This window comes from Desmodus rotundus, chromosome 11, assembly GCF_022682495.2.
Source record: "Desmodus rotundus isolate HL8 chromosome 11, HLdesRot8A.1, whole genome shotgun sequence".
In the NCBI taxonomy this organism is placed as follows: domain Eukaryota; kingdom Metazoa; phylum Chordata; class Mammalia; order Chiroptera; family Phyllostomidae; genus Desmodus; species Desmodus rotundus.
Genome location: NC_071397.1, coordinates 96336875 through 96352710, shown reverse-complemented (window position 1 = coordinate 96352710; position 15836 = coordinate 96336875). Strand labels below are relative to the sequence as shown.

Sequence of the window (15836 nt, the reverse complement as noted above, 5' to 3'; positions counted from 1 at the left end):
ATATTAAACAATCCCAGAATTTCGCGACAACACTTAGTGCAGCACAACTTGTGTGCGATGGATTAGAATCAGCCCGGGGCTACACACCAAGATATCTGGTTTAGACTGACAAAGATCAGAACTACTATTTCGGGTTCTATTTTTAAGGAAGGGGAAAGGAAGTATGATAATCTGTCACAGCGAAACCCCCTTCAAGGGGGAGGGAGACAACGATCCCACAGACGGTGAAACGCAAGGGCACAAAGACGGCTCCCAGCCCGCGGGAGGAAAGGTTAGGTAAGTCATCGATTTTAGGGCCTTCTTTTCTTGAATTCTGGTTTGTTCAGAGAGAGCTGTGAGCTCTTTAATTTGGCCAACATCAACTGAGGGCCTCTGATGCGCCAGGCGTTGTCCTTGGCACCGGGACAAAAAGGAAGCCATGCTCGCTGCCCTTCAGAGGCCCCTGGGCTGGGTGGCGGCCCGAAGAGGGACAGCTGGACTCCCTCGGGCATGGAGGGATCAGTGTGACTTTGTAACAGGAAAGACACTGGAGTTTGGTCTTGAAAAAACAAGTGGGAGCTTGCCAGGCTGGCCAGGGGCAGGACGGATACTCAAGGCAAAAGGACTCGGCCGCGGGCACGACGTTCTGACCCACAGAGATGGTCAGCAGTGTTGAAAACGGGACACTGGACTGGTCAGCTCCCTTCGTCCACTTCGAATGCCAAGCAATGGTACAAGAAAACGAACACTGCACACTGAGGTCCAGCTCTCCAGCAGCGTTTGTGCCTTTTTTCAAGTAGAACTTAAATACAATTCTTAGATTTTGTGTGAAATGAACTGACAGGCACAACTGCGAAAACAGGATTCTCTTTCTAACGAAATTAGGCCTCAGACTGTTGCAGTTATTTAATCACAGGAGATTTTTCCTGGGACGTGACGGTTTCTACCCAACCACAACCTAGTTATAGAAAGTTCAGAAAAAATGGTCATACGCGAGCCCTGAAAAAGAGCTACTGATCCCTAAACTCTCCTACGGCCTTTACGCGCATGGTTACAACCGGGAATACTAGTTTCCATTCAGAGCATGCCGAGGGAAGCAGCAAGCACTTCTGCACGCAGTGGTCTCTTCCATTGCCGACGGCTTTCTTTGCACGGCTTCTAGAACACCACACTCTCCCTGGTTCCCACCTACACCCTGGCTGTTCCTTTTCCTGTTGGTTATCTCTGTGTCCTCGAGTGTCATAGGGGTCAGTGCTCAGGGTTCTTCTCTCAGTATTCCCTGACCGTGGCTTCAGAGGATAACGCCCTGGAGAGCTTTAAGAAGTACGGAGTAGCACCCAGTCAGACCACTCGGTCAGCATCCCTGGGGCTGGCCTAGCACCAGGCCTTTCCGGGGCGTTTTGTGTAGCCAGTGCTGAGAACCACCGACTTCCTTCACTCGCCCGTATGAACTTGTTGGAAATGCACATTCTCCAGCTCCACCCCAAACCTACGGAGTCAGCAACTGGGAGTGGGGCCCCACCATCTACACTGTCCCAAGCCCTCCAGGTGACTATGACACAGGCTAGGTGCCCCCCAGGTGGTCTCATCTAGAACCCTAAAGACTCGCAAACTCAGATCTCTACTCTGAATCCAGACCTCACTGCCTACTCAGAATCTCCCTTGATGCGTAACAGGCATCTCAAATGTAACATGTTCCAAAACAAATTCTGGATCCCCCCTTCAAAAACTTGCTCCATCTTCCACTGCACAGAACCACCATTTACCACCAGTTTCTGGGACCAAAAACCTTCCACCCCACTACATCCAGCCCCGACCAACCCTCCCTTCCCTAGGCTGCTGCAGGAGCCTCCTGACCCGTCCCTCTCCTCCCGTCCCTGGGACAGCGCTCTCCACACAGCAGCCAGAATGTCCCTGCCTTCCCCACGTTCCAGTGCCTTCCCATCTCACTGGAAATAAACGACGAAATACTAATCATAACATATGAAGCCCTGCATGGGCTGGCCTTCTAGTCTAACTGCCTGCCCAATCTGCCCCTATCGCCCCCTCCCCACCAGGCCCTGGCCCCAGTGACCCTGGGGTGTCTCCTGCTCACACACAAACCACATGACTGATTCAGGGCCTCTGGACTTGCTCTTTGCTCTGCCTGGACCCCCCTCTCCCAGACAATCACACGGCTTGCTTTTGCCCTTCCTGCGTTGAGACTGTAGTTCGAATGTCAACTTGTAAGAGCATCTTTCCTACTCACTGCTATCTAAAGAAGCAACCTGATTCCCCTCTAACAATACCTGACAATAAGTTAGGTACTTATTTGCCTATTTCCTGTCTTTCCCACGGGAATTTAAGCTTCATGAGGGCAGGGCCCTTTGTCACTTATGTTTAGTACACTTTCCCCAGCCCCTGAAAACAGGCATGCAGCATAACACACATTCAATGCTCTGCTCAACCAGTGGAAGAAAGAGAACAATACATCAGGAAAAAAACCATCCAGCAATTGGGTTAGCTGGCCGTCCTCAGGACATCACCTGGTTTATCTGACAGCAAGGGTGGGACAGGCTACTTCTGAAAAAACCCACCCAGCGCAGCAACCCACATGGCTTCTCCAGCAAGGTCACCCTCTCGGCGTTCAGCTGTGTGCATTTAATGTAGTTTGCAAGTACAAACTCCCACGTCACTTTCTGTTTGGAAGGGAGAATATCAGCACGAACAATCCCTGGTTATATCATTTATAAACATGCAGATGTGGGTTATTAAAGATTAATGCATTTTAGGATTGGTGTCGGCATTCCGTTTGTCTCACGCCGAAACCAATTCTGTTCTTCATTAGTCAATGACAACCCATATCACCCTGTTCTGGGAGAGAAATCAAAGGTGCGACTGTGTGAATTGAGAATAAGTGATGAAACTGATTAGTAAGAGACTTAACGGCTATAATCAATCAACACATCATCATAATCCTGGTTCGGGGTTATTGGAAGTTAGGGCAGAACATAATACTCCCTGTAAAATGGTTTTGTTCCTTCCACAACCGCTACTTACTCCCTTTAGAAAACACAGTAACACCGATCAGAAGTTTCTGAAATCGTCATCAGGAACATCTTGGCTGTAAGTAATATTTATTTCATTGCCATTTCCCAAATGATTTTGGAAATTTCTACTTCTATGCTGAAATTTGTTCCAACAAGCTTTTGTACCCCTCCATCCCGATTCCTCCGTCTCAGTGAATGAAGACAGGAAACAGAGCAGGTCAAGGCCAACACCATTTCAAGAGTGGTGGCACACGCCTGAGTCGAGAGCCAGACGTTGAGGGCGCTGACAGTGTACTCAGCGTGAGCAATGACAGCGAACAGTAAGCAGGCCCTTTGGAGCGCTGCTACCGTGGACAGATGGAGAAGTGGGGGTGGGCTGCCGGGTCAACCACACAACCACATTAGCCTCACCGCTCGCCTTATAGAGCAAGAACGAGGCACAGGCTTTCTCCCGCGTTTTCATGTGCAGAAGCCCAAAGAAAGGGGATGAAAATGAGAGGGGAGTGTAAACGGAACGATGTAACTTAATTTTAACTAAGATGGGGAGCAAAACCCACTGGGAATGTGCATCCTGAGAAAGTCCTAATAGTCTTATTTCTGAATGTGGGGGAACGAGACGCAGAAAAGGCTTAATTTGACTTTTGTTGAAATGGAAGAAGTGAACAGATTTCTGCTTTTGAAAAAAAGGAGAAATGCTCATTTCCCAATGACTGGAACCCCTGACTTGGGTCGGGGGTGCCTATAAAGGGAAGAGGAACTCAGAATCTTGGGGAAGTGGCTCTAAGTGCAAGACTCTGCCTGCAGGTCAGCAGCGGGGGACCTGCCCTCTAGAAGAGCAGGAGAGTGTTCGTGGCCGAGGTACTGAGTTTCTGTAGCCAGGATCCCGGTCTGAATTTTAGGAATGGGGGGTGCTAATATCTCCTAGTGAACCATACAGAGCTGCAATCACACGTCTCTATAAGACTGAACATATCCTTGTGTTCTGAAGGGTTTCTAAGCATCATTTGGAAAGGATCAGCAATTACTGTTTTCTATAACATACAAAATATTTTACTTTGTAAGGGAAGAAAAACACTGGCTGAAGTTCTCTGGTTTGTAGAACTGCTGAATTGATGTTTCCTGGGCTGCCACAGATTAAAAACATGGATATATCAATGGCATTTTGTGTTTCAGCGCTTTTCCCCTCCTGCTCAGCTTGCCAATAAGCAGCAGGCATCGTCCTCACGACAAGCTGTTGCAGTATCTCTGCTTCGTGAAAAGCCAAACGAGAACACTTGATGGATGTTTTAAAATAAGGTAGGATTACCAGGTAGGGCGACTGCAGACTTTCAAATAAAAAATTTGTCATCACGTGCAATGCCATTTTAGAGTGTCTACTAATGTTACCATGACAGGAAACTGGGGTAGAACCGCTTACATACAGAAATAAGCTCATAATTCTACCCACAATTTCATTTCACAATAATGAATTAAAAAGTGGAAAATTTTCTTACCGTATTTTTCGGACTATAAGACACCCCCCCCCATTTGGGAGGAAAGTGGGGGTATGTCTTATAGTCCAAATGTAGCTTACATTACATTGGTGAAATATTATGTTATTTATGTTATTAAAAATTTTACCACATTTTTTGCTCCAAATTTTTTTCCCAATTTTACTCCTCTAAAACCTAGGTGCATCTTATAGTCCAAAAACACAGTATGTAAGATGGGTTAGCTTGACCCCTGAGAGTTTAAACTATGCAGGGGAATAGATGAAAAATGGAGAGAAACCCTGGTTTGCACCCTCTGGTGTTCATTTTACAAGCACTAATCTTGACAAATTAGACCAGGAACCATCATTTCCTCTCAGATCCTTCCTGCTCACTACAACCTATGACTAACTCCTAACTGCAATTCATTTTTCTCTTTCCCATTATAGCATCCTTCCAGAATCTGCTTGTCTGAATGTCAAATGAAGCAGGAAAATTAGTTTTCTAACCCAAATATCTTGTTTGTGGGCACAGCTATCAGCTCCTACTGAAAACTACGTAGCTCTCACCTGCAAGGAAAAGGCAGCACTGGGTGGGCACCTACATGGAACAGCTCTAAATGCACCGCTACGTTGCCCAGCGAGTTACTTTCTGCATTGCAGCTATTAGGTGCCACTGTTTTTGGAATTCACTCTTGGAGTCTGAGATTCCCCTGAGGGCACAGGTTCACCACCACAGGTTGGTGAGCTGGGGGCCTGGCTCGCCGTCCAGGAGCTGGCGCGAGAACAGTTCAGATAGCCCAGCTCTAGACTCACTGTGGCTTCAGAAGAATGGAAGGACGATCTCTGGCAAAGCCATTTCTAAAACCTGTCACTTTTTCAAAGGGCAGCAACTCAGGTTACTCTCTGGGATGAGTGAATAAGTAAGGGGCTCTGGTGCTGTGGACCCAGAAGCAGGTCCGTCCAGAGGCAGGTGTGTGGCTCGTGGGGGAAGGGGTGGGGGTCGGGGGTGAAGGACGCACCAGCAGACTGGACAGGGAGGGGAAGGAGGGCTTCTGGAGGAAACAGAAAAAGATCAGCGCAATGAGGGCAGCTCTTGATATATTCACGAAAGGCTCCTCTCCCTTTTCCCTCTCAGCTCTTACATAGCCCTGAACCTTAGCCAGTCTGGGGACAGGCAGGGTGGGAGGTGAGACGCCTCACATAACAGCACACAAACTTATAAAGTGAGAGCTTTACTTTTATTTCTGATGAAACTTTGTTTTTGTCTGTGACGGCTGGGAAGATGTTGTCTGGTGAGCCTTCTCATAATGAGCACCCAGTACGGTGCGGGAGAAAGAACTGCCAGGAGTCAAGTGTCTCCGTCCTGACACTAACGTGAACACCTGCTCTGTGTCCCCGTCCTGATCTACTACCACCAGGAGTCCTTCTGCTCTCAGGTGAAAGTGACAACTCCTCCTGAAGCTGGACTTGGTACCGATGCCAAATGCTAAAATAAAGACTGGGGGCGGGGGCGGGGGGAATCTGTTCAGGAATTGACTATCCTTCGATCTGAGGAACTATCCCCAGCAGTGTAAACACTGGAAGTTTGCACAAACGAAAACGCTGGCCAGGCAATGAACAGTTAATATCTGCCTGCCCTCCCCCTCCCCCACCGTAGTTTCACCCTTCTTAATATTTAAATACTGCGGCTGCTTACAGCATACGGAAGAAAAAGCTGACAAAAGCCTTTGGCCAATAACAAACATTTTACAAAGTCCGGCGTATTTACATTTCTGCTTTGTTAGTAAGCTGGATGGGCTGGCGCTGGAGGTGAGACCAGCGAAACTACCCTGCACTAAGACACCACCCAGGGGGAAGGCCTTTGCTACAGTCAGGACCTACCCAGGGAGAATCCCTCCGGGGCATCTGTAACTCAGGAAGCAGCAAAAGCGCAGTGTGCTGGGGTTATTTATTAAAAGGAGAAAAAAAGGCTTAATATCACATATTTCAGAACCAACTGAATGGACTTCAGATTTGATTTAAATGTCTGTGTGTCTTGGTGCACATTACCAATTTAAAAGATAGAGACATTTCACTTCTTTCTCTAAATATAAACACGTCAATGTAAAGGAGGGAGAAATGAAAACAGCTAAGTTAAAAGAAGGAAAGCGACGATGGCACTGGGGGAATGTGTGACATATACGTTTCTGTTCTCGAGTGCTGGCTAGACTGACCAGGCTGAGTTCTCGACCTTCTAACTTACAGGGAGCGGCAGCGCCGGCCCGTAATGTGCAAACAGAAGGAGAATCCATGGGCTCCTTCCACAGAAGATCTCCATCCTGCTCTGCAAAGGGTGCAGCAAGGAACAGCCCCACGGAGGGAGGGAGGTGCCAGGGCAACCGTGCCTGCCAGTGTGTCACAGCGGTGGTTCCCATGTCACTCACGACATTTGCAAGGCCCACGATAGGAGGGCACGTTTGCAGGGGGTGGAGAGATGGTTTAACAGGCAAGAAACAGACTCAGCCATTCAGGATGCGTTACTGCGCTTTGTTTATCTAGTGCTGGGACACTTCTCATCGGCTGTCAATCTCATTTACCAGGGCAGCCGTGGAGGAAAATGATTGCTCTTTTTCAACAAACACCGGGAAGGCAGCACTGGGAAGAGCCCCCACAACATTTGGGCCTTACCTCGCCCAGCTATCAGCCACACAACAGCTGCGCATTTCAACAATGACCTGATGGAGAGACAATGATCGAAAGGCCAATTGTGACACATGGAAAGGCCGTAGCGAGGTATGGTGGGAGGTAATGGGAGAGAGGTGAGGTCACAAAACACAAGTTGGTCCTGGGAACCAGAGGAAGGGAGGGGGAGAAAAGAAAGCAAAAGGCTGCATACAGAAAAACAAAGGGAAGTTCCAAACAGCGGTCTGAGCACCCTGCCCCGGGCGGGAAACCGCGTGCTCTTTCCCTGAAGCTTTTATTCCATTGGTACAGACTCAGAAGCAAACAGAGGTACAGCATAAACTATCTTAGGGTCAAAGGTACAAATTGATGAAATACGAACATAAGGCCTAGAAGTGAAAAAAGGCGGAGGTGAGATGGCCAACTGGGCCTCACTGGCCGAGAAGGGAAGGTGTCTTTGCATTTAGGTAAATGGAGAAAAACAGAAACCAACTCTATGAGTAGTTCTAAAATGTGGTTTTACTACCTATGGCCAAGTTCACACAAATACATTAAAAAAAAAAAAAGAAAAGGAAAGAAAATAGAGGGTGTATAGGCTAGGTAGAGGGAAACAGAAGACCAAAAATTTTTCAACAAAAAGCTGCATGATTTTTTTTAACAAATCCCCTTAAAATAACACCACAGAAAATTTTTGATGAGCATCTATGAAAAAATATTCCAACGAGGATGTCTGAATGGGCTTAGCTGTAGGGACTCAAGAGTGGATGCTGATGACCATGGGGCCCGGGGCAGCGTGCAGAGGGCTCTGAGGCTCCTCAGCATGGCCTTCAGAAGGGCCCCCCTTTCCCCGGCAGGGCAGCCTGCACTCCACTCCACCTCTGGGACCCATGTGCAACTGCCTCGCCTGCATGTGGCGGTCCTGGCAAGGCCACTGAGGGAGGGTGGTATTGATCGCAGCTGGCTGATGTCTCAATACATGCAAACAGTGTGTGAGCCGAGGGTTTTGAACTGCATCTACTATTAAATTTTCCGCTAGACCGCTTGCCTATCACATCACACCGAAATCAATTTGCCCATGATTGCAGTGAAACAAAGATTTAGAGTCTTGTCTTCCCCTGGTCTCCTGGTCTTCTCTTAACCTTCTCAGAACTAAACCCCCAAGAAGAGCAACTGCTGACCTATCTTTTTTTCCAAGTTAGAAGAAAAAGAGATTCGATTTTGTGAAAACACGATTTTATGGCTAGTTCTAGCAGTCCTACTCCATCACCTTAGTAAACACGGCAAATCATCCCTGGAAACTTCACATGCAGTGATGGCCCCTCAGCCACGGCTTTGCTTTCCATGGGTTTTAGTTACCGCAGGCAACGGTGGCTTGAAAATATTAGCCAGAAAGTTCCACAAATAAACAAATCGTGTACGTTTTAAACTGTGTGCCGTCCTGAGTAGCATGATGAAATCTCCCGCCATCCTGCCCTGTCCTGCCTGGGACGAGAGTCACACCTTTGCCCAGCGTCTCCATGTTGCAGACACTGCCTGGCTGGCAGTCACTCAGTCGCCAGTGATCAGATCGACTGTCTGGTATCACAGTGCTTGTGTCCAAGTGACACTCACTTCACTTAATAACAGGTCCCGAGTGCAAGAGCGGTGATGCTGGTGATTCATGTGTGCCAGAGAAGCCGCAAAGAGCTGTCTTTAAGTGCAACGCTGTGCTTGGATGGGAAAAACCGCAGTGTATGCAGACAGGGTTTGTGCCACCAGCAGTTTCAGGCACATGCTGGGGGTCTTGGAAAGTGTCCGTGGTGGGTAGGGAGGACTACTGTACGTTATCTTCTGAACTGTGCAAGGGTCCTGTTGGATGAAGAATCAGAAGCTGATGGGGGCCTTAAAAGTTTGAAAATTGTAGTTTAAGTCATAGCTAATAAGCTTAGCAATCAAGGTACGTAAAAGCTGTTGTTCCTGGAACTGAAGGTGTGACCCGCCCCGACTCCAGGGGACCATAGGCAGTGCCACCTTTGTGCCTCAGGAAGACTGCAAGCCACTCAAGACAGTATCTGAGCCATTGTGCTCCAGAGTGAGACGTCCATCGCCCAGGGCAAGATAATGCGGTGTTTTAAATCCAATGAACTTTTCCCTGAATTCCGAACCCTTTACCTACACTTTGTCCTCCTTATAAAGAGGGCCATTTTAAAATGGCATTTAAGACGGTCTGTCAGGGTACAAACCCACCGCGTTCTCAGATCAATGACCATCTGAATAAAGCACCCATAAAGGTTCAGTCCCTGTCTCTGCTTGTTGGGTCTGGGAGGCGACAGCACAAATGCCGGCTTTTCTGGTTTCGAAGCCTCTGCTGTTCTGGAGAGCAATTACCATGGACAAGTCTCTAGATCTCAGTTTGAACAGTAACAATAACCCTCATCTCAATGAACAGGCACTGAACACTTACAATGCGCCTGCGTCCCGTGAATTAACACAAGTAATCTCTATAGAAACCCTACGAGATGCGGTTACTGTCTTTACAGATGCAGAGACTAAGGCACAGCGAGGCCCACACACTTGTCCAAGGTCACACAGCTAGCCAGTGGCTATCAAATGAGGAGTAAACAACAAGGCAGTGTAGGTACACATGGCTCACCTCCTCACACAACCACATCAAAACTACAACTAAACTATAAACCACCATTATTCAGAACTGTCAGAAGTTGAGCTGAATGGAAGTCCTACAACTACGGAATTAAAGAGGAAACTACATCTAAACTGGTAGGAGGGGCAGAATGGTGCTGGGCCCACACCTGCATGTGGCAGAGAAATATCAGCAGAGATATCTTAGGAGTGAAGGGTCCCAGCCCCAGCCCCAGCCCCCACCCCAGGGGTTCCAGTGCCAGGAAGATAAGTCTCCGTCACTTCTGGCTGCAAAAATCAGTGGGAACTGAGGCTGTGGAAGACAAACTGCTGGACTCTGTGGCAGGTACAGACTTACTCAGTCTCTCCCCCTCTGAGCTCCAGCACGGCGGTAGCAACTGAAAGGCATCAGAGATGTATGGGGAGGAACGGAATTGTCCAGCACAAGGGCAACAGCTCGGGGCGGGGGGGTGGGGGGGGGAACACCTTTCTCCCAGACAGAAGGGCTGGCGGAGGCCACTGTTCCTTTTCTGAGCCCTCCCCACAGAGAGTCACAGAGCTGGCAGGCAGCGCCATATCTGAGACTACATCTTCCCAGCCCACACTGTTTGCCCCACACTGGTGATTCCCTGAGGCTTCACCCCACCCAACTTTCTGGCCCACCCAAGCTGTTTTCAGTGGCTTTTCCATATGAATGACTTGTCTTGGCTCATGCTTCAGGTTTTCCTAAATTATCTTAAATAAGCATCTGGGTTTAGTGAACCCTGTACCTCTCACTAAGTTGCCCCAGGCCTGGCCTTGGTTCACAGCTTAGCCTCACCTGGGCTCCTTAAAGCCCAGCACAAGTAGCCGCCACCTGCAGATGGCTCTGTAGCTTATGCTGTGTGACCCCAGAGAGAACACAAGTGGTGGCTGACCTTGGATATGCCAATAGCAATCAAGGCTCAACTACAACAGGAGGGAGTACATAGCCCACATGGTGGGCGCACCTTGAGTACCAGCTTGGGTGATAGGGGAGGCTGTGTCACTGGACCCTACAGGACACCTACTACATTAGGCCATTTTACCAAGCCTGGGAGACATAGCTGCTCTACCTAACACATAGAAACAAACACAGGGAGGCTGCCACAAGAGAAGACAAAGAAACATGGCTCAAAACTGCAGAAAAAGAACTAAACAAAGTGGAGACAAGCAATGTGCTAGACGTAGAGTTCAAAACACTGGTTATAAGGATGCTCAGTGACTCAGTAAGACTTCAACAGCATAAAAAGAGCATGGAAACCATAAAAAAAAAAGTCAGAAATGAAGGATACACTAGTTAAAGTAAAGAACAATTTGAACAATTTATAGGGATTCAACCTTACAGAGGATGAAGCCAAGAATCAAATCAGCAGTCTGGAAAATAAGAAAGTAAAAAAGCATGCAATCAGAACGGCAAGAAGAAGAAAGAATTAAAAGAATGATGATAGTGTAAGGACCCTCTGGCCAACTTGAAGTGTACCAACATTTGCATCATGGGCTTACCAGAGGAGAGGAGAGAGAACAAGAAACTGGAAACCTATCTGAAAAAATAATGACTGAAAACATCCCTAACTGGGTGAAGAAAATAGATGTACAAGTCCAGGAAGCACAGAGAGTTCCCAACAAGATGAACCCAAATAGGCCCAGCCCAAGACACATCATAATTAAAATGCCAAAGGTTAATAACAGAGAATCTTAAAAGCAGCTGGAGGAAAGCAGTTAGGTACCTACAATGGAGCCCCTGTAAGACTGTAAGCTGATTTCTCAAAAGAAACTTTGAAGGCTAGAAAAGATTGGCAAGAAATATTCAAAGTGATGAAAAGCAAGGGCCTACAACCAAGATTACTCTACCTAGCAAAGCTATCATTTAGAATTAAAGGACAGACAAAAAGCTTACCAGGTAAGAAAAAGGTAAAGGAGTTCATCACCACAAAACTATTATTAGGTGAAATGTTAAAGGGTTTTCTTTAAGAGAAAGAAGATCAAAAATATAAACAACAAAATGAAAACAAATACATATCTATCAAGTAAATCTAAAAAAACAAAATAAACAAACAAGCAGAACAGAAACAGAATCAACAGAAACAGAATCATAGACACAGAGAACGTTTTGATGGTTGCCAGATGGGAGGCGGTCGGGGAGGGGTGAAAACAGTGAAGCGATTAAGAAGTACAAACAGGTAGTTACAGAATAGCCATGGGGATGTAAAGTACGGTATAGGAAATGGAGCAGCCAAAGAACACATATGCATGACCCATGTACACGAACAGTGTTGTGGGAAATGCCTGAGGGAGTGGGACGTGCTGGGTGGAGTGAGGCAAAGGGGGAAAAATCAGGACAACCATAAAAGCATAATCAATAAAATATAATTAAAAAGTAGAAATAAAATAAAATGAGGAGGTAAGATCAGATGATTATGAAAGTCCTTCCAGTTCAAATGCCAATGGAATTCCACTAGGCAGAAATGTGAACAAAGGCCCACACTGCTATCAGATTTTCTCGAGGTTATGCCTCATAAAATAACACTAACATTAACCTATATTGTTTGTCATGTTTTACCCGATTCTATTCCTATACAGCTTCATACTCCATAGAGACTGAGTTGAACAGCATGCTCCCCCCAAAAGCGGACTTCGGCTGTGGGACTTCCTCCCTGAACGTCACCGAACGGTTGTCTCGAACACCACATCGACACAGGCACGGAGGAGCTGACTTGGGATGGCGAAAGGACGAGTAGGCCTTGGGCAGTCAGCATTTCTGGCACAAGTTTAAAATATGAGCTATAAGCTTTAAACAATTCCAAGAAAGAAGAACACCTTCTATTAAAAACTCACTTTCCCGGGGAGTCAGCAGAGAGAATCAATTCAAGTGGGTCCTGCCCTGGGGTGACTGAGAAGGAGCAGCCTCGTGGGTGACGACGGTGCCAATAGGTCACGGGACGCACAGTCCACTGACCCCCGTGGGTACCTGCACGAGACACAACCAAGCACCGAACTCCGAGGCCAACCCCATCTGCTGGGCCACCGCCTCTACGGTGCGTGACAGCACGTGTCCCCAGCGAGCTCTTTACCACACTGAAATCCATCATCTGGAATGATGACCATACGCATAAAAACGACCAGACTGAACTACTCACACCAGGGGTTTTGAATGAAAAACTACAATATTTTCACACCTTAGGAAAGTTTTCATATATGCATTAGGAAAAGTCCTTTTGACTCAATTCAAAAAGGAGGAGTGAGTTCTTCTTTGACAAATACAGTGTTTTACGTACAATTTTCCAATGTTGCGATAGGTAGTGCCTCAAAAACCATCACGATACTAAACACTGCCTAAGGAATTCTGAAATATAGAGCAGTCACAGCTTTAAAATGCTTAAAGAGGATTAGTCCAGGTTTTATTACGATTACCACGAGGACAAATATTTTTGAAAGACAGATAACATCAAAATGCTTTGATCAAAATGTACTCAAGTTATAGCTACGTCCAAAATATGGACAATTCTTAGAAACATGACATTTAGTCAGAGGAGTAATTGCAAAGGCCACTTACAGCATGACCTGGGCCACATGTTCCTACTTGCCCAGCATCCTCCTGGTCTGTGCCTATTGTGCTACCGTAATTTTAAGTAGCAGCCTGTACATGCTCAAAGTGCCTCGGCTCAGATGATGAGTTCTATAATTATTCTAAATATGATACAAATCCAGAAAGCTCAAAACTAAATAAAACTAACGATATATACTCTATAAATGAAGTTTGTGGTAAAACTCTTTAAAATCCTCCCAAACAGAAGAATGAGTAAAGACCAATCAGAGGCTGTCTGAGGCAGGGAGACATACGGGCTGCAGATGACACAGGAGAACACACGGAGACGCAACGCCACGGGAAACACCCCTGGACTGGACGGGCGCTCGCGAGTATTTGTTTGATAGTTATGCTTCCTAATTAGCATGTTACATAGGTGCATACATATGTTCGTACATATATAAAACACCTCATAATACAGATTTTTTTTAAAAAAATAAAAGGTGTGAAATGGTAAAAAGGGGTAAAAACTACCATCCACACTTCCAAGATAATAAACTATCAGAAAATTTATCAGTGATCAGTATGGATTCTGATAGGTTAGGAGAAAGTATTTTCTGGCAGCCACCTACAAAATTCATAGAAAAAAAAAAAACAGTTTCAAGTTTGCTAAAAAGGAAAGCTCATTGCTTGGTGGGTCTGAATGAAGTTCAATCTAAGAAAGATTGGTGATGATGAGGCAAATGACAAATATACAGACGGATAATCCCAAATTCACAATACAGGAAGCAGGAGACCCAGAAGCAGTGTGGCCACCGAAACAGCTGAGCCCAAGAGTTAACGAGAACATAAACGTCTTATGTCAGAATTAGGAGGTAATGTCTGTATCAGCAAAAGGGTCTTGAATATGTGTCAACAAACTAAGACACTGATAAGTCCAAATACTAAATATAGTTTAGAAAGTGAGTGCCATGGCATAAATTAAGTAGAACCATACAAATGAAGGCTAACACTTGTCAACAGTCTCACCTCAGTGGCACTTACCAACAGAGATCTTATTTAAAAGAATCATCACAAAATATATGCTAAGACAAAATAAATAGTTTTCTGGCATAAGTTAAGGCAAATGTGCAAACTGAAGGTACCAGAGTGATTGGTGGTTTTATTAATTGGGTATTTATACTCACGAGGTGAATTACTTTTGAAACTGGAACTCTTGCACTTTGGTGATAGATGATTCACACAGTTCCTAATATGTGGGCCCCTCACTAGATGTTTAAATAGCAAAAACGTAAGGGAATATGAGTTGCTACTGATAAACACTAGGGCAGTCTTTCCTTCAGAGTAAAATGACGATTATGGAGAAAGGGAGTACCTGGGATACTCGCAGGAGAGATTGGGCCTGACCGTGACTGGTTGCTTCCTACAGGGGAGCCAACAGGAGAAGGTGATGGGCCCCCAGGGATGCTGGAGAGATGAGGGGACGCGTGTGGAGAGAAAGGCGACTGAGCCGGGTTGCTCTGCTCCCCTTGGCTGCTTGTGGACCCGGACGCACTGACTGCTGAGCTCAGGGCGGCTTCCGTTCCCGTGGGGAGGTCATCGATGGAGCCAGACAGGTCCTGAGGAAAGGAGGAAGAAAGAAATCGCATGTGTTTACAGAGAACACTGTATATTTGGACCAATACCTGATCAACATTATTTGAAAATCCCCTTCAGCCATGAAGTTTTCCTAGATAACACCCAAAATTCAGAGCATAGCCACCTGATATTAGAAAACTTTGATGAAGTCTCTTATAAGTTGAACCTATAAGATCTGATCTATCCCTAAAAAATGAATGAAGTTGTACTCCACAAAACCATCTGACATCTTTGCTTTGAGCCAGGGGTGTCCAACCTGTGGCCCACGGGCTGCATGTGGCCCAGGATGGCTATGAATGTGGCCCAACTTAAAACATTATGAGATTTTTTTGTGATTACGTGTTACAAGGTATTATAAATGTGTGGCCCAAGACCAAAGTTCTCCCTCCAGTGTGGCCCAGAGATGCGAAAAGTTTGGACACCCCTGCAAGTTTAAGCTGCCAGCCCCTCATCCAACGAACCATTCAAAGAGCCACCGGACACAGCCGCTAGGTGACGACTGACCATCTGAATGGAAAGCCTGACTTTCAAATGACCACTTCCCTAGCTGGCAACTATAGGTTTGGATCTTTTCATGTGAAAGTCAACACTGGAGGACTGTTCGAATTTCAAACTAGGATACTGCAATGTAATAGCAGTCAAAATTTTAACCAAAGCTCGTGGTGAAAATTAATCACATTTTAAGTAATTACATAAATGCCTTTATAACAAAATAAGAGTATGTGTATTTTTTTAAAAGCCTCACTCAAGGACATGCTTATTGATTTTAGAGGAGAGAGGGAAACATCGATATGACAGAGACACACAGATTGGCTGCCTCCTGCATGCATCCCGACCAGATTTCGAACCCACAACCTTCTGGTGGGCAGGATGACGCTCTAACCAACTGAGA

General features: G+C 46.2%; 1 protein-coding gene across 9 annotated transcripts in view; it reads right to left on the bottom strand.

Annotated features, from left to right (window-relative positions):
- ARID1B (AT-rich interaction domain 1B) overlaps positions 1-15836 on the bottom strand; it is a 404641-nt gene that overhangs the window by 106113 nt on the left and 282692 nt on the right. For all 9 annotated transcript variants that reach the window (XM_053914215.1, XM_053914219.2, XM_053914216.2 and 6 more), the window contains one exon: positions 14682-14925. In XM_053914215.1, coding sequence (XP_053770190.1) covers positions 14682-14925 — 244 coding nt within the window. The remainder of the gene's footprint in view (positions 1-14681; positions 14926-15836) is intronic.